Here is a 20,906-nt window from a genome sequence, read left to right on the forward strand (position 1 = left end):
CTTCAGCAGGTTGGGCTTGCTGGGTGAAAGAGTCATCTCGAGGATCATCGGGTTGATTGTTGCTATCAGGAAGATCCAAGTTCGCTTCATCTAGGCTGGTCTTTGTGACTTGGTCATGTACAGACAGGGTTTCCTTGGGTCCGGGCAAGTGTTGTTGCTTAACTGAAGTGTTGTAACATGATCGTGCACTAAGCTGATCTCCTCTGATGTAGCCGTTGCCATGGGGGGTTGGAAATTTCATCAACAGCATATGCGTGGATACCATAGCCTTGAGATCATTGATGCCTGTGCGCCCAAAGATGACATTGTATGCCGTTGGGCAGTCAACCACTAGGAAGTTAGTGGTAATGGTAGCCGTGTAAGGGCCTGTACCAATAGTAAAGGGTAAATGTATGCTCCCTAAGGGTTGCACGATATCACCGGAGAAGCTTATCAGAGGAGAAATCGAGCGATCGAGCAAGTGTTCAGCTACACTGAGCGCCCTGAAAGCTTCGGCAAACATGATATTGACCGAAGCCCCTGTGTCTACGAGGATTCGTCGAACATCAAAGTTGGCTATGTGAGCCTCCACGATCAATGGGTCGTTATGAGGGTAGATGATGCCTCTTTCTTCCTCAGGGTAGAAACATATCGGATCCCAGTTAGGTTTTTGATACTTCCCTCCCCTGATGTCTTCCACGTGAAACACTTGGTGACCAGGCCTCAGACTTCGTTCACTGTTTTTCATGGCCCTATTGGAAGATTCAGATATGGGTGTGCCGCCGCTTATGGAATATATGACATTCACCTGGCGTTGGTTACGGTTATCCCTTTGAGGGTGAAGAAGGAATTGATCAATTTTTCCTTCTCGTGCCAAAGCTTCAATACGATCACGGAGGATGATACATTTCTCGCTATCATGGCCGTTATGCTCATGGTAGCAACAAAACGTGCCCGCGTTATTCGGGGGCGTGTAATCTGGGTGCCTCGGCTTTGGTTTTGGTATCAGGTGAGCTATGCTGGGGTAAATGGCCGCGCATGTGGCATTCAAGGGCGTGTATGTCTCATACCTTGGGGTAGGGGGTATCTTGACGCGGGTTTGACCCACTGCATTGACTGCCTGGGGGCGAGCGTTATTGTGGCGATACCCTTGGTTGTCGGGATAGTGTCCCTTACTCTTTTTACTGAAAGGAGAGTGGTGAGGATGGAAATCCTTCCTCTTGCCTTGAAATTGATATGTCTGTTGATTCGGTGAAGCATTATGCAAGGCATGGGGAGGTGCCACTGCTGTTTGGGAAGTCGAGGTCTTCTCATTTAGGTGAGTCTGGCTTCCACCTCCCACTTGTTGATAAAGGATGGTTGTAGGGGGTTTCTCCTGATATGTCTTTGCCTCGGCGGAGGCATGGTTATAAGCCTGCGCCATCACCTCAGAGTAAGTCTTCCAAGTATTGGCATTGATCATGTATTTAAAGAAACAATCACGTAGGCCTGCCGTGAAGGCTTTGAGGGCAGTCTTGTCATCTGCTTCGGCACACCGGGAGTATTCATGGCTGAAGCGGCCAGCATACATACGTAATGACTCGTCTGGCTTCTGGCGGATAGTGTACAAGTCATCTGCAGAGTGCAAGCGATCGGTTTGGAAAATGTGTTGGGAAACAAATAGTTTCCTCAATTCCTCAAATGAGTCTACCGTCTCAGGTGTAAGACGACAATACCAATTTAGAGCTCCACCAGAGAGGGTGGAGGGGAAGAGAAGACATCGCTCTTCGTCGGTGTGCATCCGGTATGCCATGGTGGACTCAAAGAGGTTAAGGTGCTCAATCGGGTCCTCTTTTCCAGTATAAAGTTGCAAGCCAAGCTTTTGCTTTGTCTTTGCTTGAAGGGGGGTGTTGAGGATCCTCCTTGTAAGAGGGCCAGGCCTGGGTTGGTTCCAGTCAGGTATTTCAGCCTGACGTTCAGCCTTCAACTTGTTTACTTCCTCAAGAAGTTGTAGGACAAGGGGGTCCTGAGCGGAGTTATGTGCCACTGGAGCTTTCTTTCGTAAATCTTCATCTCCTCTTGGAATTAGGAAGGTTTGATCAAGGGCATGTGATTTTTCCCTGGACTCGTTGTACTGGCTTCCAGGGTATGTCTGTCGGAACACCTCTGAGTCCCCTGTACCCTCATGTCTCTCTAGGACTTGTTGCCCCTTCCCCAAATTGGTGGCCGGCTCGGGCCGTGGCAGGGGACCGAGTCTCTCAGAAATCCTTGGGTCATTGATCTTTGAGCTTATATGGATGGAATTCTCTCGACGTTGCTTCAGGAAATCCCGACAATCGCGAAAGACGGCTTTCGATCCTTCTGCCCCTTCAGTAAAGAGGTGTCTCCCTCCACTTCTCATGGTTCGGGTTGAAGCAACTGGGTTAAGAGAAGCCTCATGTTGATTATCAAGTCGAGGGGTAATCTGTTCCCTATCAGGGATATCTATGTCGAATGCATGTGACCCTCCATGTTGGAGGGCACCCAGTTGATGGTTGACTTCCACGGGGGCAACAAGCTCGCGTGTCTGAGCTTGCCTAGCTTCGTGGAGTGTCTCGAAGAGCTTCTCATATTGCTCCTGGAGGACCTCATTCTTCATTGCTATCTTGTTGTTCTGAGCTTCCAACTCATCGACTTTAGCTTGAAGAAGAACTCGTTTTCCTTCCTTCTTTCGTTGTTTCGCACTATGTGCAAGGGGGGTGTCATTCTGTGTGCTGTGGCTTCCTTCGCTTCCCATGTTGGAGAGGGATGCCTGGTCAAAAGAAAGTGTACGAATGATAGAAACCAGCTTGACACAGCTGAAGAGAGTAGGAATAAGTGTCGTTTCCCACAGACGGCGCCAAATGTTGATGCACAAAATCAGCGAAGACTTTGGTACAACAGAAAGTGTCAGGTTTTGTGACCTTCGCTTGGTTGCTTCGGTCACTAGTGAGGATAAGTACGTAAATGAATAGAGACAGAGAAGCAAACACAGGATGTACGTGGTTCACCCAGATTGGCTACGTCCACGGAGTAGAGGAGTTCTTATTAGTAGTGAAGGGCTTACACAAGTACAAAGGATCAAGCTCTCAATTTAGTGAGTTCTTGTGAATGATTTAACACAAATGGCATTAGCCAATATTGTGGGGGAATGACCCCTATTTATAGAAAAACTTGTAGCTTTGTCACATTGACATGTGTCATGTTATGATTGGTTCTTGATGTCGACACGTGCTGCGCTCTGATTGGCTTCTAATCTTGACACGTGTCGAGTAGTGATTGGCCTCCTGGTCGGAGGGGAACTCTTCTGGGTCCTTGACAGTATAGCGTTGGCCGGTGTTCGGTAGTTTCGGGATTGGTCAAGTATGGTACAAACAAAATTCATCTGATTTGCATTACATACATGGTCTAGCTGCTCGAGGAGTTCATTATATACATTGGGCAGGACAGAGCCTACATCAGTGAGACCCTTTTCACCTTCATCTTCTTATCTTTTGTATTGGTAAGGTTCTTCTGTGTTGTCATCGACATATTGTTTTCATCTGCATCACTTATCGGTAAGTGGTGGTAATTTCCTTTTTGTCTACACCATTTCATATTTTTAAATATTTTTTTTTTATTTGTTACTTTAATTGAATTGAGATCTGGACTCATGCTGGTATAAACTATATTGTTGTTATTGTGGTTTAATCTTATCCAAAATTGTCCGATTTGGTTACATAAAAATCTTCTGAGCATGCAAAAGCACCCCTTTCTGATCTATAACCCATATAGCCTTTTTTTTTAAATATTGTTCTGGGCTTCCTAATACAGAAAGCACCCCTGATTGATTATTATCTTGGGTGACATTGTTTAATTGATTCTTGAGTCTTGACATACATACGCAAATTCCCTTGTTGTTAATATTTGACATGAGCACACTGGGTTTGGTTGTTGAGTTCATATTTTCTCAGATGTTTCATTCCCATCAATGAATTATAGTTTATCATGTGTACTCTGGGTTTTGTTGGTTGAAATGTGCTTTAAAATCATAGTTATGACTTTGGTATCAAGCCTTGACCCACTTGCTGCTAGCTAAAATATTTGATTAACCAGAATGAAGTTACCATCTTATCATCTTATTTTCAAGTGCCTCTATTGTTGTAGTTGTACACTCAAAATTATGGTGATATTGGATTGCTAATTGGATCTGACGATAGTACTAAAGTATGAAATGGCTAATTGGAGATGATGATCATTCAAAGTCTAAAGGATCACAAAATTGACCACCATCGTCTTGTCTGATGTTTGCTACATACACCCATCAACAAGAAAGCACATAAGATAATGAGTACAAAATAGCTCATTACTGTATCCAGATTGGCAGATTCTAGGCAGAAATAGGATGGTCCATCTTGTTTGGGGTTTGTGGAGTGTTCTGAATAGATTTTAAACACTTGGGATTCTTTACAAATGAGTTTCTTTATTTGTGGATGGTCCATCTTAACTCTTACTAGAGTAGTATTTTAGCCGAGTATATATTTTGCATAGTTTATTAACCCTCCAAATCAGGAAAGTAAAGGCAAGTAAAGGCCAAAAGGCGAGGATGCAAGTTTTCAGATCCTGAATGAGGTCCTGGATCAGAAGTTCGGTCGTTGTCATGGCAATGTTGTTCGGTGTATGGGGAAGGCGTGGGTTCATGAGACGGGTGCCTCTTCTTCCAGATCGACCACATGAGAGGTCAATGCCTTGAAGGAGGACGTGACAACCTTAAAAGGTCAGCTTGCGGCCTAGGGTGAGAAGATGAGGGCTATTGTACGGGCCTTACAGATGTCCGGCCTCCAAATCTCGATGCCAACACCTGATCTTGCTCCACCTTTGACCTTCCAGCCACTTCACCCTGCTGATACTAGTAGCTTGAAGACTACTTGTAGTTTTTTCTTTTTTGTTCGGACATCTTGTATGTACATTTTCATATATTTTATAATCAAATACTTTTTTCTTGGTTTATTAATTATTATTTAGAATTTAATTACAATATTTATTAAAAATTAAATAAAATTTTTTTTTGCCAAAAAAAGGGTTTGCGCGACGCAGGTCCTACGTTGCGCAAAACTACTTTGCGCGACGTAGGTTACTTCTTCGTCGCGCAAAGTAGTTTTGCGCGACGCAGGTCCTGCGTCGCTCAAAGCGGGTTTGCGCGACGTAGGTTACTTCTTCGTCGCGCAAACCCTTCTGTCACTGCCTTGCCGCGACGGTTAACGCGCGACGCAGGTTCGTTGCGCTAATTTTTGCGTGACGTTTTTTGGACTTTGCGCGACGAAGGACCTACGTCGCGCAAAGTGTTTTTCCTACTAGTGTTCATAGCCAATGAGATGAAATCATTTATTGACGTGTCAAGTACGAAGGAGGATTCTCTCTCCTTTTAATCTCTCTCCCCTTCCCTTCACTCCTCTCCTCTTCTACTTGAATGGCTACAATTAAACCACGTCAAAATCTTATATTAATTTTTTTATAGAGACAAAAAGACAACAAAAAAAAATGTGTGAGATGAGATGAGGGAATGAGATGAGAATCAGAGGAGAGAGAATCATACTCCGTCAAGTACATATTACTTGTCACATTAGATGGTACACCGATGTTACAAAAATATCGTCTCCCCAGTGTACGTTTTTCCTAAAAATACATAGCATACTTTATCTTAGGCATAAGAGATGGGAAAAATTACCAACTCATATGCAAGGTTGTGTGTAAATACGTCCAAGAATTACAAATCCATATGCAGCGCATATATATACTTCTCAATATATATATGTACTTATGAGGAATCTTACAGAAAAGATGTCGAATTTCTTTTGTAATAGTCGATATATGCCAATGAGTCAGGATCTCATTTTTATTGATTTGAATTAAGATCTTGAAATCACCTTAATCTTGTTTGAAAATCAGAAATCCTTTGGCAAAATGTAATGCAAATGGTGCTTCCTGCTGGATGATATTCAAATTATATCCTTTTTTTTTATATTGAAAATAAAAATCTTCATGAAGGATATTGGAAAGACTGGGAAGGTAGAGAGAGCATATGCCACCTTCCTGTTGCGTTAGTTGCAGCGTGATGTGTATGTATTTGTCCAGTAAATGCATGCATATGTTTGTATTCGACGGGCGAGCTGCCACTCCGCATGCTAGGCAGCTGCCCAGCTACGTACTCTTATATTTTATTTTATTTCATATTTTGGTTGCAATGTACTTATGTCCCTACTCTTTTAATTTGATGCTGTAAAGAACTCGGATATTATTTGTCGACTTTTATAGCAGCATCTTTATGCATGTATGTCAAGAACTTGGATATCTTTAAGTCATCTTTATTATATTTTTACATGTTTCAATCATTGACAAGCTGCACGTAATTAACACTGTTTTTTCTTGGACTCGACATTCCATTTACTGTACAACATTATAGTATATAGGGCATGATTAAGTCGGCCTACTTTTTACTGGAAGCATCAAGGGACCCGGCTTCTCTGTCTTTTCAATTCCCATACATTCCTATCCTCTCATATTTTATGCGGTCACAATTAAGCCACGTCAACATTTTATATTGATTTTTTTATAGGGATACTAAGATGAAAAGCAATAGTAATATAAAATATTGACGTGGCTTAACCGTAATAGCACAAATAGGAGGGGATGGGAGTGTATGGGAACTGAGAGGGCAGAGAAGCCAGGTCCAGCATCAAGGAGTGACGGACCTAGATTGTTTGCCCTCCCCAATCCCATCCCCTTCTCATTCCTTTCTATTTCTGTGGTCACGGTTAAGCCATGTCAACATTTTATATTCCCATTACTTTTGTTTTATTATTTCTATAAAAAAAATTAATATAAAATGTTGATGTAGCTTAATCGTGACCACATAAATAAAAAGAGATGGGAAGGGTATGGAATGGGGATGACTGACGATCCGGGTCCAGGAGCGACTTTTATGAAGTTAACACATGATAATATTTTATTGGACCACCGTGACGATGCATGAGGTCCATATAAATCCTCGACTAGAAGAAAAACCTTAATTGAGTAATATGATCATGTGACTAGTTAGGCACTCTCATACGGGTCTGTTTTCATTTCTTGTCTCCATCTGTCTCTTTGCTAATAGTTTGATGCAAGTCTAATGACTTAACTAAGAGATAAGCTCTGTTAACCTTTTTATTTGTCATTTAAAAATATAAAAAAATAAAAAACACAATGAAACACGTGTAAGCGAGGTAAATCTGGCGTCAAACTCCTCGACGATCATCTTCAAACCCTATCCGAGTGAGGACGGATAATAAAAGGACTAGAGTCAAGGATCGGGCTTCCTGCAGTTCGTACAATTTGGATCAGCAGATCCGTGGTGATGGCCGTCAGGACCACCATTATTGCCGTCAAAGGGTGTGCAGAGGTCGCTGTCAGGCAACATGGCAGTGAATGGATAAGCTTTTCAAATACAAGGATGGAGTAATTCTATGTGACCCCGAAGACGAAGACGATTCGAAATAGATGGGACTAGTACTACTACTGTCTACTGGGAGAGGAGATGAGACTAGGACTAGGTGGTTCCTTCACTGGTCCCCTTCTCATAGTGTTCGATATACTTGTTGTTTGGTGGCAGAAAAATATACAAGATCAATCGTGCTTTTATTGCAGATTATAAGGGTAGAGATTCAGATGGCTGGATTTGCTAGGGTTTGAAAGATGATAGTCGAGAAGGAGACACGCCAGAATTACCAATACGCTCGCGCACACGTATTTCATCGTATTTTGAAGTTTTTTTTTTCCTTCTAATTTTTAAATAGCAAATAAAAAGGTCGACATAACTATCTCTTAGTTAAGTCAGCAACCTAGCTCTTACGTATAATTGATGCTTGCACAGCACGTTACCAGCAAATCTTAACATTATATTATTATTGACTCTTGGTCATCTCATGTTTTTAACATAATATTTTATAATGCTAACACAATAATTGTGCAAAAAAAGAAAGAAAAGATAACAGAGAGTACATAACGAGTCCCATTTTTAAAAAATCTCCTTAATATTTATCTATCTAAAATTTCCCAGCACGCCACCTCCCATTAATGAATTCAGAATGATTAATAAGACCAAGTCACAGATAAGCAACTACTCCTTCAATATCTACCTTTCAACTTACTTTAGAATAGGAGAAACTTGATATAACTCCAATCTTTTGAGCCAATAGTAGGAATGGTCTAATTTATTAAAATAAGTCCAGTTCTTTAAATTTAATTATTTTATTATCAATAATTATCTCTTAAAAGAAAAAACTTATTGTAAAAATCAATTTCTTCCTAATTATCTCTTTGATTATTTCTTTTTATATATTTTTTTGTTATTTCTTATTCTTCCTCCTGCTTTAACCCATTTATGGCGTGTTTACGTGTCCGTAATCGGAATTAAAAGTCGAAGTGTGATTCCGATTACGGGTTATTCTTGTGTTTACTAAAATTTGGAGGAATCAAAATGAGTGGGGCCCACACGAAAAATGGAATTGGATTTCTGTTTTTGGAAGAATTGTATTCCGGAGGTGGGAGGTGTCATTTGAATTCCGGGAGACAAGCGGAATCCGGAATACAACTTTTCTTCCTATTATAACCCCAACTAATTCCTAAAACTCCAATTTGCCAGTGAAACCAACAAGCCCAGACCTCTCTGCCTGCCTCCATTTCACCTCCCTCTGCATTTACACCCCAATCAACCATTTCGAACCGTCTTCAAATATCGTAAAGTTGGTTCTTCTGTAGTTGTGGCGTCGTGGTCGTGTGGGAATGGAGGAGCGGGAGACAGACGGAGCCGCAGGAAATGATAATGAAGGATGCATAGAAAATAAAATGTAGGGGATGGAGGGAGAGGGTGGTGGCGATGGCGGTGCCGGCTGGGGAGGACTGACGAATGATACTAGGAGAAGAGTAAAAGACATGAAGGTTTGAAAAGGTCGAAAAATTGGGCTGCTTGGGAAGTTATGGGGGGTGGGTATAAAAATTAGGTTTAAAAAGGGTTAACAATTTAGTTTATAAAGATCAGAGAGAAAATTCAATTATTTATGGGTTAATGTTGTTATGAAAATTAAATTTTATTAATTATCACATAAAATCACTCATTTAGACCAAGGGCAGTTTAGTAATCAAATGGTTTCGATTCCGATTCAGAAGTGAATTGGTAAACAATTTATATGGAACTGACATCATTCCTACTCCGTTTCTCGACAGTTTAGTAAACACCTTTCATAGGAATCTGTTTCTGATTCCTCATCAATCCAATTCCTCCTCAGTTCAATTGCTTCTCAATTCAATTCCACCCGTTTTGATTACGGATTAGTAAACGAGCCATTATAGATTTTTTTTCATAGTCAACCTGTCATAGATTAATGTGTCTTACTTGTAGGTATATTTTTTTTTCTACTTTTTAGTTAGGTTTCATATCTCACTTATAGGTATAATATACATTCATATATTTGCTACTTGAGTTAGGGCAGAATGTTTTGCAGATGAATTTATGTTAGTATATTAATTTTTTTTGTTTATAAGATATTAATTAGATATTTTGGAGTTGAAAATTGCATAATATTAAAAGATTTAAATTGATTTTTAATATTTTTAGAAAATATAAGAGGAGTATAAAAGAAATAAAAACATATAATTAGATAACTGAAGTCACTCCTAAAAACACTCTATGTTTTTGGACCTGGATCTAAAAGCCCCTAAAAAATAGGATTATTAGGTTTTTCTTGTATTTGATTGAGACAATATTTTACTGTTCATGGACCCATTTACAATGAATCAAAACATTGGTTTCCCTATGGAATCACCTGAAATCATAGGTTAAGGTTTTCGGAAATGATTATATCACAACCTTAAATCCCTTTATCTTGCATCAATTATCAAAGATTGCATTGTGTATGGTTTTCTAAAATGTCCGGCTTGTTTGAGACTATTTCTGTCACGCATGAAAAGAGTTTTTTGGCAATCAAAATCATTGATTGTAGTTAGCATAAAAATTTAAAAACGTTTATGTGCCACATAAGTGTTTTATCGAGAAGCACCTAATCAGTGCTTTTATGAAAAGTACTTTTAACTGTTTTTTTTTTTCAGAAAAAAAAATATCAATTATGAGCATAAGGAAAAGTCTATATATTATGAATCTGTGTATGTGGCCTAATATCCTAATTATACAGTGATGATTTCCACTCAACTATGAATCTATGTATGTGGCCCAATATCCTATTTATACAGTGATGATTTCCACCCATCTATCTCGAATTTGAAACTTTTCCCTTCTAAATTATTGTAATAGTTTCGAAACCCTTCATTTTCATTGATAATAATAATTATAAAAAAACACAAAACCTATGATCCTTCCTGCCTGCCCTTTTCCAGAAAACAGAGGAACAATATTAAAAAATCGAGGCAGCTTCTAGATTTTTTTTTTTTTGTCAAAAGGCAGCTTCTAGATGCGAACCTAATCAAGAGTCAAGACTTCTGTTGTAATAGTAAACCCTAAAAACATAAAAAGGAAAAAGTCACTGAAACTTTTTATGCTAATTAATAAGGAGATGGATTGTCTGCCCTCCGCATCTCATGTCTTTTTTATCTCTTCCTATTTTTGTGATCACGGTTAAATCACGTCAATATTTTATATTCTTATTGTTTTTTGTCTTATTATTTCTATAAAAAATCAATATAAAATCTTGACGTAGCTTAACCGTGACCACAGAAAATAGAAGGGGATAGGATGGGATGGGGAGGGCATACAATTCATCTCCCATTAATAAACGGAAAAGAATCCTCACTGGATCATTTTTTTAGAAATTCCGTGATCGTAACCGTTCATTGTATAAAGTGCGGTCAGAAATCATTTTAAATTTAAAATTAAATATAAATAGTACCTAACGAAAATTGACCACACGATTTACAACGGTTACGATTACGGGATCCCCAAGAAAACAATCCGCCGAGGATCCTTTTCGTTAATAAACCAATCACCATTTAGTACTACGGTTTAGTGATATTATTCTGTATTGGTAAGTGAGAGATCTTAAGTTCGATTCTCGCTAAAGGTACATTTGAACTATATTATTGCTAGGTCATTGTAAGGTTTACTCCACCCCTAGGTAGATAATATGGTTTATTCCAAAATAATAATATTTATTATAATAATAATAATAATAAACCAATAAAAAAACTTGCAAAACAGTTCAAACTTCTACTTTTTTGGTGTTGTCAATAACCAATCATTCAACTATATGTATACAAGAGAAATGCTAAGCGGACTCTTTGTTATCTCATAGTTTAACGTTAATTTTCGTGCCAACATTATAAAATATTGTGCAAAAAACATGAGATGGCAAATAGTACATGAAGAGTCCCGCTTTTAAAAGAGCCTGTTTAGCACTTCTCATGTATACAAAGATATATACTACTATATATGTATATGTATATCAGCATCACCATCATCATTCAATACAAAATTGATTAACACCGATTGATGTTTACCTCTGATCAAGATATAAAATATGCTGAAACAAACACGAGACGAGCATTGACTTGTAGATTCACGTTTCATCAACATTTAGGCGGAAAACAATAGGCCAGAAAACAAAGACAAATCATTAAACTAACCTCCCCTGCGATGATTTGATACTCGGTGCTGCCTATCCACGTCGAATGGCGCTTAATTCATTATAAATTTGCCAAAAGTGAAAAAGAATAAAGATTTTGCAACTCCTGTGTTAAATGAAAGAATCAGGATATTTCGGAATTTGATTGATGTGTAAACTACTTTGATTAGCCAATTGCTGTGGCTTTTTTAATGGCATAACCATTAGCAGGCGACAGAGTTGTTTGGAGGTTCTTAATTTTATTTCTTCGAAGAGAATGCGGATTTAGCCCAGCCTTGTGCGCTGCAATAACACCAATTGCTTCCCAATAGTTTGAGACCTTGACCTGCATGAAAAGTTCCTTTCAATTCAGAAACCAAAAGCCTATGAGTTGAAAGCAATGCCATTTTCCTTAGTGCAATAGACATGGAAATTCTTCCATCTTAGAAGTTATCCCCAAGTCCCAACAACGAAACGGGAAAAAAAAAACAGTGGACGGAATGTGAAAGTATTTGGTTGCATATTTGGATACATACCGCTTCAATCCCAAATTTATCAGGTGTATCATCAAGGACTGTTGCATTTTCCTCCACAGCAATTATAAATTAGTATTAGTATCACAAGGTAAAAATAGCCATATGATATCAGTCAAATCTGCTTTTAATTTCTGGAATAGGCAAAACTGAGGATAGATTCCAAGTTTATACCTTGTTTCTTTTGCTACGTGCCAAACTAAGAGCGCCATGTCCTCCAAAAGCATCTATAGGAAGGATGACGCTATCAACATCACTTGCAAGTACGCAACCATTCTCCGACCCAGAGTTCTTTACCAAGTACTGTGGTTCATTACTAAGCCCAGCAAGCACACATGGCAAGAATGTTATAAGACTTTTAGATGTGATTCTACCGTTTATTAAGTTTTAGAATTAATTTTTAAAGTTTAAAAAATAGAAAAATAATATAAACTAATAGCGAGACCCCTAAAGAGATTTGTAGGTGTCAAAAATCTTCGGAATGTCCTATATTAATTTTAGAAAACAGGTGATGCGACTAGAATGACTCAAATTTTAGCTTATAATAAATCTTGTAAATATTTTGGGTGGGAATTAACAAAAATGTTGCAAGACCTTTGGCTATGATTTTATCCTTTATTAGGTCCCATATTTATTTTTCATGGATTTTTAAAGTTGAAAAGTAGAAAAAATAATGTAAACTAATAGTGGGCCCCCAAAGAGATTTGGTAGGTGTTCGAAATTTTGGAAATGTCCTAAATTAATTTTTGGAAACATGTGGTGCGAGTAGAATGACTCTAACTTTGGCTTGTAGCGAATGTTGTAAAAGTTCTCAAAACCGATTGGACAACTATGAGTTATATATGTGACAGCCCGTCCCAAATGTGTATATTATTTTATCCTCGAGAGCATGGAATTTACTAGAATACCCTTGGACGTTGAGTTATATTGTGTGGTGGTGTGGTTTAAGCTTAAGTTGTGGACCAATTTATTTTCTGCCTAAGTTGTTGGACCCAATTGGAAGTTAGATTGTTTTGTTTGGTAACAAAACCTGGACCACACATTTTCATTCACACACACACATCAGTTGTTAACTCTCATTCTTTCCTCCCTCCCGGATTTTCTTCCATTTCCGTACAACCCGTACGGTCAATTGCTCAACCAGCCTCTTCATTCGCAGATCGAGCTTATGGACACCATCATCATCTTCCTCGTAACCTCACAAACTCGCCTATACCCTTAGTTTCTTGTTTAGTGGTAGAAAACCTAGGAAACCAAGAAACCCCGATGTGGTGCACAGTGACTCCGTCGTGATCGTGGAGGTTTCATTGAATTTTAAGGTTCTAGTGCGCCTTAGAACTTCTTCATGAAGCTCAGGGAAGAATTTTGGAAGGTTTTGAACGTCGGGAAGCTTGGGTTTGGTGAGTTGCAAAGGTGGCCTAATTATCGTGATTTTTCAAACGAGATTCCGTGAGTTTTAGGACCTAAAAGTGGTAAGGTTTTGTTCCTCTAGTCCTAAGCTTCATTTTGGTATAAAATTCATGAATTTTGATTGAGAAATGAAGAAGATATGAAGATTTGAAAATTTTCCTAAAATCGGCGATCGCAGCGGTGCCGGCGCCGGACTCTGGCGAACCAAGGAATGAGAATGAGCATATTCCGTCAATTTTTACGGAATATTCTTAACACCGTCAGGTAAATGTAACGATTTATGCTGATTTTTGACGGAATATTCCCTAACGCCGTGAGGGATTACGTTTGGTGTGCTAGGCACGTGCCTGCGCGTGGCAACGCGTCTAACCGTGCCTTGGCCGGCGCGTGAAGGCACGTGGTACATCGGAAATTTTTTCTTAAAATATGGGGATGTTCGTGGGGTTGAGTAGATCATGTTGGTATATTCAAACACCCCAATTGAGCAATATATGAGAAGTTATTACCTAATTTTGTATATGTACTTTAAAATAACGTTTATATAGTTGTTTCGCATATAGGTAAGACCTATCCAGAGAACGAGCGCAATCAAGCGAGATTCAGGGGCTACGACCCTTCCACATATCAGTGAGTGGACTTTTGGTTTTTAGTATATACTTATATACTTGGTATTTTTCCCAGAAAATGTGTTTAAATGAAATTATGTTTTGAAATGTCATGCCTATTGATTTATGCTTAGACTATGAATTAGTATAGTAATTGCATATATCTATGTTTAAAGTTGTGGACGCTCAGGTAAATACAGGTGAGTTGTAGATTGTTATTGTGAATCGATGATTATGTGAGATGTGTTGAGAGCTCATAGACCTGCACCCTGGTGTTAGTGCTCTCGCCCGTGGTTAGGGCACAATCCTTCATGTGATGTTCACATCCCGCACCATACGCTCACCTTGGATCCAAGTTAGGTGCACAGTTCTGTCGTACAGACCATTATAGGTGGTTCTGACTCGTAGGTGACCCGCGATGATTCACACAGTCTTCACGTGATCGTAGCACTAGAGCGTATTTATTTACACACAGTCCTGTCGTACAGACCACTATAGATGGTTTCGACTAGTGTGCAGGCATACTTGTCGAGCTATAGATTCAGCCGTACATGCCACTTTAGGTGGATCCGGCTGATATGTTATTTCTCATGAGTTAGTTCACCTGAGTTACTTATTATGTCATTTTGAGATATTTTGCATGTCATACTTTTGAATATTACCATTCTGAGCATGGTTTTGAGATATGTATATATTCTATTTTCTGGGAAATTATACAGGTTTTACGACGAGGGGTTACTATCTTTGATGTTGAAATGGTTTTGGAAAGATTTGTTTTTGCCCACTCACACTTTTTGTTTTGCGCCCCTCGAGGTTTTAGGTAGGAGTGCTTGTTGGTGGCTTACGAGGATTTAACGGAGGTTCTGACAGATTATCACCAATGTATGATCACCTTTGGGTGTTGTATCATTAGTATTCGTCCTGCTGGACTGCACTTAGGCTACTTATGCTCTGGTTGTGCAATCACACTTAATATCGCACTTGCACCTTATCTTATCTAGTGCTCTAATTGGTTTGGTTTTTTGTTTATTCACATTTTTTTATATTAATATTGCTTCCGCACTGTGCACATGGCTACCTCACCCTCACGTGACGACCATCATGCCTCAATCTAGGTCGGGGTGTGTCAATATATATAACTCACAGTTTTTGTGAAAACTTTTTAGCTTTAAGAAATAATTTGCGTCAGAGTTAAGGAAAATATTGCAAAACCTTTGGACATGATCCTACCGTTATTAGGTCCCGAAACTATTTTTTATTTATTTTTAACGTTGAAAAATAGAAAAACATCTTTACATTTAGGTTTTAAATTGTTGATTTCAAGTGTTTAAATATGAATTATGGTAGATTTTTCATGGAAAAATATATTTTGAAGAACATGAATATGATAGTTTGTTGTTATTGTAAGAGAACTAAAAGAAAAATTAACAAAAAAATAAACTGAAAAATTTTAAAAATTGAAGGGGGGATCGGTACAAAATATAGCGACTTTTAATGCTTATAGTCGCTATGTTTTTATGGATTCTCATCAATTAGGATCGGTAGAAAAGTACCGATCGTATCATTTTCTGTTTTTTTTCCCTCCTTTTTTCTTTTTCCATTGATTTTTTTTTCTTACTATGTTACTTTATTTAGATTCAAATACCTTTAGATTTGGATTTAGATTTATATTCTTGTTTTTGAATTTTTTGACATGGATGATAAGAAATTTTTTGACATAGAGAGAGAGAACAATAAAAACCCCTTCCAATAAAAGAGCACTGATATCATATTCTATCATTTCTACCTTTTTTTCCAATGTTCCATACGAATATTGTCTCCTAACGCTCATAGCCTCGGCCATAAGTTCCGGGACTCTTGAGTTATGCAAAATTTTACCAACCTCCTCAGCAGCTGACTTTGGGCATAGAGTGGGGTCATGGGGAGGGTGATAAAGCAGGAGCATGCATGTGCACCAGGAATCTGGAACTCCCTCACCACTAGATGAATCTGATTCAGGTAAACTAGTTGGAAACATACATGAATTTGAAGGAGGAAGAGAAGCAAACAATTATCTAACTCGGAAGAAAAAAAACGATCAAATTAGACCCCGGGAAACGGGAAACGGGAAGCATACACAATCCTTAAACACTGAGTTGATTGCAGGGCAAGCAAGCATCAAAATAGTATCACAACATAATTTCCTTCATTGAACAGGCATGCACCCAATTTGAAATGAAATCATTTCTCTAACAATATTCGATGCACAAACTCTGATTACATCTTTGATCACCAGACTTGCTGCGGGAGTTCCTTATTATTCAAAGTTGTCTATGAATACGTCATATGCTTCATGAAAGCATCGGTGCTACTTTTAACTACTGGTGGATCTTGATGGAGAGGTTCTACTGTGTAATCGACTCTATATCACTTTGTATCCAGAAATCTCTCGTATCCAGTAGACCTTCTCAATGGACAAGTTTTAAGGGTCTCATCATCACATTGTCCTCATGATCCAAGATCTGCACAAAATGGAACAACAAATCAAAATTACATGTCAAACCCAATGAATATTAACAACTTCACCATATTACTAAAGGCTAAATAAAAAACATTTCTGGAATAATTAAACAGACGCGAAGACTTGTGAGTTTGGAATCCAAATTGGACTGTTATGGTCAGACACAGTAGGGAGGCAGGCTACCCAACAACATACGACATCCTTTTCTACTGCTCCTTTTCACACAACCATTGGCATATCTACTCAACCATTCTATTATTTGGTACCCCCGTGAACCTCCAATCCCAAGGACTTATCGGGTGGCTGTCGTCTCCAACTGGAGCCTAGCAGCTCCAGTATCTATCTATGACGACCTGCTCGAATCGGGCATGCGTCAAAATTCTAAATTGTCATCTAACTAGAACACTCATTTTCAAATAAGATATCATATCAAAATTGACGCATATGTGAATTACATCAGTTGACCAAAGTAATATGTTTGTCTCTCGTAGTTGAAATTCTTTGTATTAGATGAATTTAGAATACGTTGTTTGTACGAAAAATCAAATGAAAACACACACTGCTTAAGTGAAACAAATTTATGCGGGTAAAGTTTTTGAGTGATATACTTACGTGGCAATGGTACACGTAGCCAGGCTCCCCAGTAGGATCGAACTCATACGATGCATTCGAGTGTATGTAAGCAAACCTCAAAAATATCTTGGTCACAGTCCCGTTTCTCATCTTGAAAACGTTCTTCCACCCTTTCTCGTGAGCTGGCACCTCTACAGTTTTGCCGCGTGCATACTTGCTTATTTGGCACTTGACGGCGTCGTTTAGCTTATTCATGCAATCTGTAAACTCCTCCACATTCACCATCTCCTTCTGTTCCAATACTACGAACAGTCCCAAGTGAATGTGTAAGGGATGGTTGTCCTCCGTCAGATTGATCACGTTCCACACCTCGCTGGTCCCTGCTTTCGCAATCTCCGTCGCCGGTTCCTCGTACGATTTCCCGTTCAAGTAAAGATGTGTCGGCTCATCAATGTCGCTCGTGTACTCGTACATTGCGATGTATCGTGTGCGCGATGAACTCGATATATCAGGGACGGGGTACTGAATTAACCTTGACGGAACGCGCGACGAGTCTACCTCTGAATGGTCAGCAATAAAAAACTGCATGACCTTACTGTTCTCATTGTTAACGGGATCACCCGATGGGTAAGGATACGGTGCACCATTGGCCAGGATTGCATTGGCATTCTTAGACTTCGAAAAGTCGACCACCACGTCTGTGATCTCAGATGGCCCCATCAAAAAGTCCTTGGTCTCCACCGGTTTCCCAAGGTAAGCCGAATCAGACCCCACGTGGATAAATCTCAGACCGTTGGTGAAGAAGAATTTGAAGAATCTCGCATTGCTGGCGTTGATAATTCGGAACCTGTATTTACGACGTCGTACCTTCAATTGCGGCCATGCCTTCCCGTTCACAATAATCGCGTCACCAAAATATTCCGGCTGCCATTGCGGGTGTATGGAGGGATTGTTTCCAGTAGGGTTCATGTATATCGAACCGTCAGTGCGAAAGCTCCGATCAAACACGACCAGCGTTCGATCAAATTCGCCACTCGGGAGTCGAAGTGGGCCCTCGACTTCTGGATGACGGACAATGTAGGCACCAATCAAGCCAGCGAGGAGGTTGACTCTGGTCAACCCCATGGCGTGATCATGGTACCACAGGTTCCCTGGATGTTGCTGATTACGGTAGCGATATGTTCGGTTGGGCCAAGCGGGCCCGCGGTCTTTGAAGTCGGCAGTGAACCATGCATTTGCGCTTCCATCGCTTTCGGGTTCATGGATGCCGCCGTGGAGGTGCACCACAGTAGGAACGCCCTTGTTAGTAACGGCTAGGGCCGTTGGAATGGTTGGGTCCCAAGGCAGAATGTGTTTTGAAGGGAGATAATTACTCCACGTTACGAAGGTATCGATTCCCTGGAGGGCTTCGATTGTTGGACCAGGGACTGTCGCTGTGCGCTTGCGTGTACCGTAGGCGAACACTGGCGTCGGCGGAAGGTCTCTGTGGAATCTCTGCACAGAAAATAAAGAAAAATATATATTTTTTAAAATACTTGGGCAAACGAAGGGGTTAAAAATGGATAGAATAAATAATCATTAAATAATACGAATAATACGTTGGATTATAATTTTTTTAAAATAATTTCAAAGAATAATTGTTGTTAAAATGTTAAAAAAAATAGTAAATAAATAAATAAACATCATTACACAGACAAAATTTAAAAAATAAAAATTAATGAGGAAGGAAAAAAAACCCAGGTCTCTACCCAGTCTTCACCGTCTTCCCCCACTCATCAAATCCCACCCTCCATACGAACCCACTCATCGATTCACCAACCAAAATAAAAATCCCAGATTGAATATTTTCAATGGTAATAAACCAACAGGCTCCTCGTCGGAGCCCAGATCCAAATTGCTATCCCCGTCCTCGTCGGAGCTCGGCTCCCTTCCTCGTCAGAGCCCAGATCGGAAGAATTCGAATCATCGTCTTCCTCGTTCAACCCATTGAAGGTTTTGTTGTCACTTGTCAAAGATCGAAGGCGAACGGAGGAGGTGGGAGGTGTGTGTGCGTGTGTAAGGAGAAGGGAGGAACAGAGAGAGAAAAGAAGAAGAAGGCGAAGATGAACATGGGATCCAGACAAGAGAGAGCAGGTGATGTGAGAGAGTGGAAGGAGAGTGCTGCGAAAGAAGGAGAGGGACGAAGTGAGCGAGAGAGAGGGACGGAGTAAGCGCTACATTCTCCCGACTATTTATCCAAAGGTTTTGGTTGGGTTAAATAAACGGGTGGGAGGTGTATAAAATAAAAGAAACTAATGAAAATGTTTAAAACTTACAAAATAAAAGATAAAATAAATAATATTAGAATTAATATTTTAATGTAAAATATGATTTTTCGTTAAAGTGAACAGTATCAGAAATTTTTTTTTTGTTAAAGTTCTCTAAAATAAATGGATCTGGATTTAATAATCCGATTCTTATTTAATACAAAGCTAACTAAACATCCATTTCGTACTATTAATACTATCCAATGATCTTATACAGTGTTTCAACAATGTCTTAAATTATTACTTTGTCCGATCCTACAAGTAATAAAAATAAAGTCTTATATACTAAGTATAATTGATTGTATAAACTTTAAAACGCTACTGTACTCAATTTTATGTCTAAATCTTTTAACTACTAGTCATGAAATAGAACAAAAGAAGCAGAAATATGTGGGTACAGAATAAGAAGGATGAGTAAATTATTCCACGCAAACTCAGTCTAGCCTAATTGTTGTCCTAGAAATAATCAAAACCAAAGGCAGAACAAAAGAATTTTGATATAAAATATTGAGCGAATATATGCGAATTGTTGCTTTGCTTACCCATTTTTTCATGTACATGCCAATCTTCAATGACTTGGGTTTGGGAACACTATTGACAACATCAAAGCCTTTGAGCAGGGGCATATTGGGAAGTTCATCCACAAACATCTGCAGCCTGGTCAGATTTACAAGCTGCTCTTCCGCCGATGAAGTCTTCAAAAGCAACCCCAGAAAAGCTATTAAAAACACCAAAACTCTCTGCGCCCTAATCATCTCTCTCTCTGTGGTTGCATGCGAGAGAGAGAGAGAGAGAGAGGTGCTTATTGGAAAAGTAATTTTCTGAGTTGGTGTTTTGCGGAAAGGAAGAGGTTGAGAGTTGAGAGACTCTGGTGTTTTAGAGGCTTAAAAGTAAAGAAAATTGAGTTTGTGTGGCAATAAGAAGAGTATATAAGTCTTTGCAAGGTTTATCTGAAAGGTTTCTCTTTTCACATGTAAAACTCTTACTCTGATTCGTACACTTTTCAAACGAAATACATAAACAACACAAAATTAATGACGTGAAACACATGTGACCGTTGAGTTTCACACGCGACTAACTTGTTTGAACAACGTTTTCTTGTTTGAAAGTGTGCAATTCGTCGGACTCAGAATATATTGGAAAAAGAGAAGAAAAGGAGAGACCATTTCGCTAATTTGGTTCGTTTGGATATGATTTTAAAGAGAGAAACGGAAAAATTGGTTAAAAGGTTAAAGAAAACACTGCATTTCCTTGTAGGTCCCTGCCTCCCCTTTGGATTCTCCCTTCTCCATTCATTTTTGTCCATGTATGACCTAAAAAATATCTTCACTGTCCACCCTTAATTTCTTATAATATTTCCCTTTTTTTTTGTG

The 20,906-nt window shown here is 39.2% G+C and overlaps 1 protein-coding gene and 1 long non-coding RNA gene across 2 annotated transcripts; both read right to left on the reverse strand.

The window, feature by feature from the left end:
- Positions 1–11,516: 11,516 nt before the first annotated feature.
- LOC126597358 (uncharacterized) lies at positions 11,517–12,210 on the reverse strand. The gene is made up of 2 exons (XR_007614226.1): positions 12,143–12,210; positions 11,517–11,952 (listed from the first exon to the last, which is right to left on the reverse strand). It is a non-coding gene; the product is annotated as an uncharacterized LOC126597358 (long non-coding RNA).
- Positions 12,211–16,317: 4,107 nt separating this feature from the next.
- LOC126596561 (multicopper oxidase LPR2-like) lies at positions 16,318–20,606 on the reverse strand. The gene is made up of 3 exons (XM_050263186.1): positions 20,076–20,606; positions 17,267–18,721; positions 16,318–16,655 (listed from the first exon to the last, which is right to left on the reverse strand). The coding sequence occupies exons 1-3, from the start codon at positions 20,286–20,288 to the stop codon at positions 16,602–16,604; spliced, it is 1,722 nt and encodes a 573-aa protein (XP_050119143.1). The 5' UTR covers positions 20,289–20,606; the 3' UTR covers positions 16,318–16,601.
- Between the last annotated feature and the right edge of the window lie 300 nt (positions 20,607–20,906).

This window comes from Malus sylvestris, chromosome 13 (assembly GCF_916048215.2).
Source record: "Malus sylvestris chromosome 13, drMalSylv7.2, whole genome shotgun sequence".
In the NCBI taxonomy this organism is placed as follows: domain Eukaryota; kingdom Viridiplantae; phylum Streptophyta; class Magnoliopsida; order Rosales; family Rosaceae; genus Malus; species Malus sylvestris.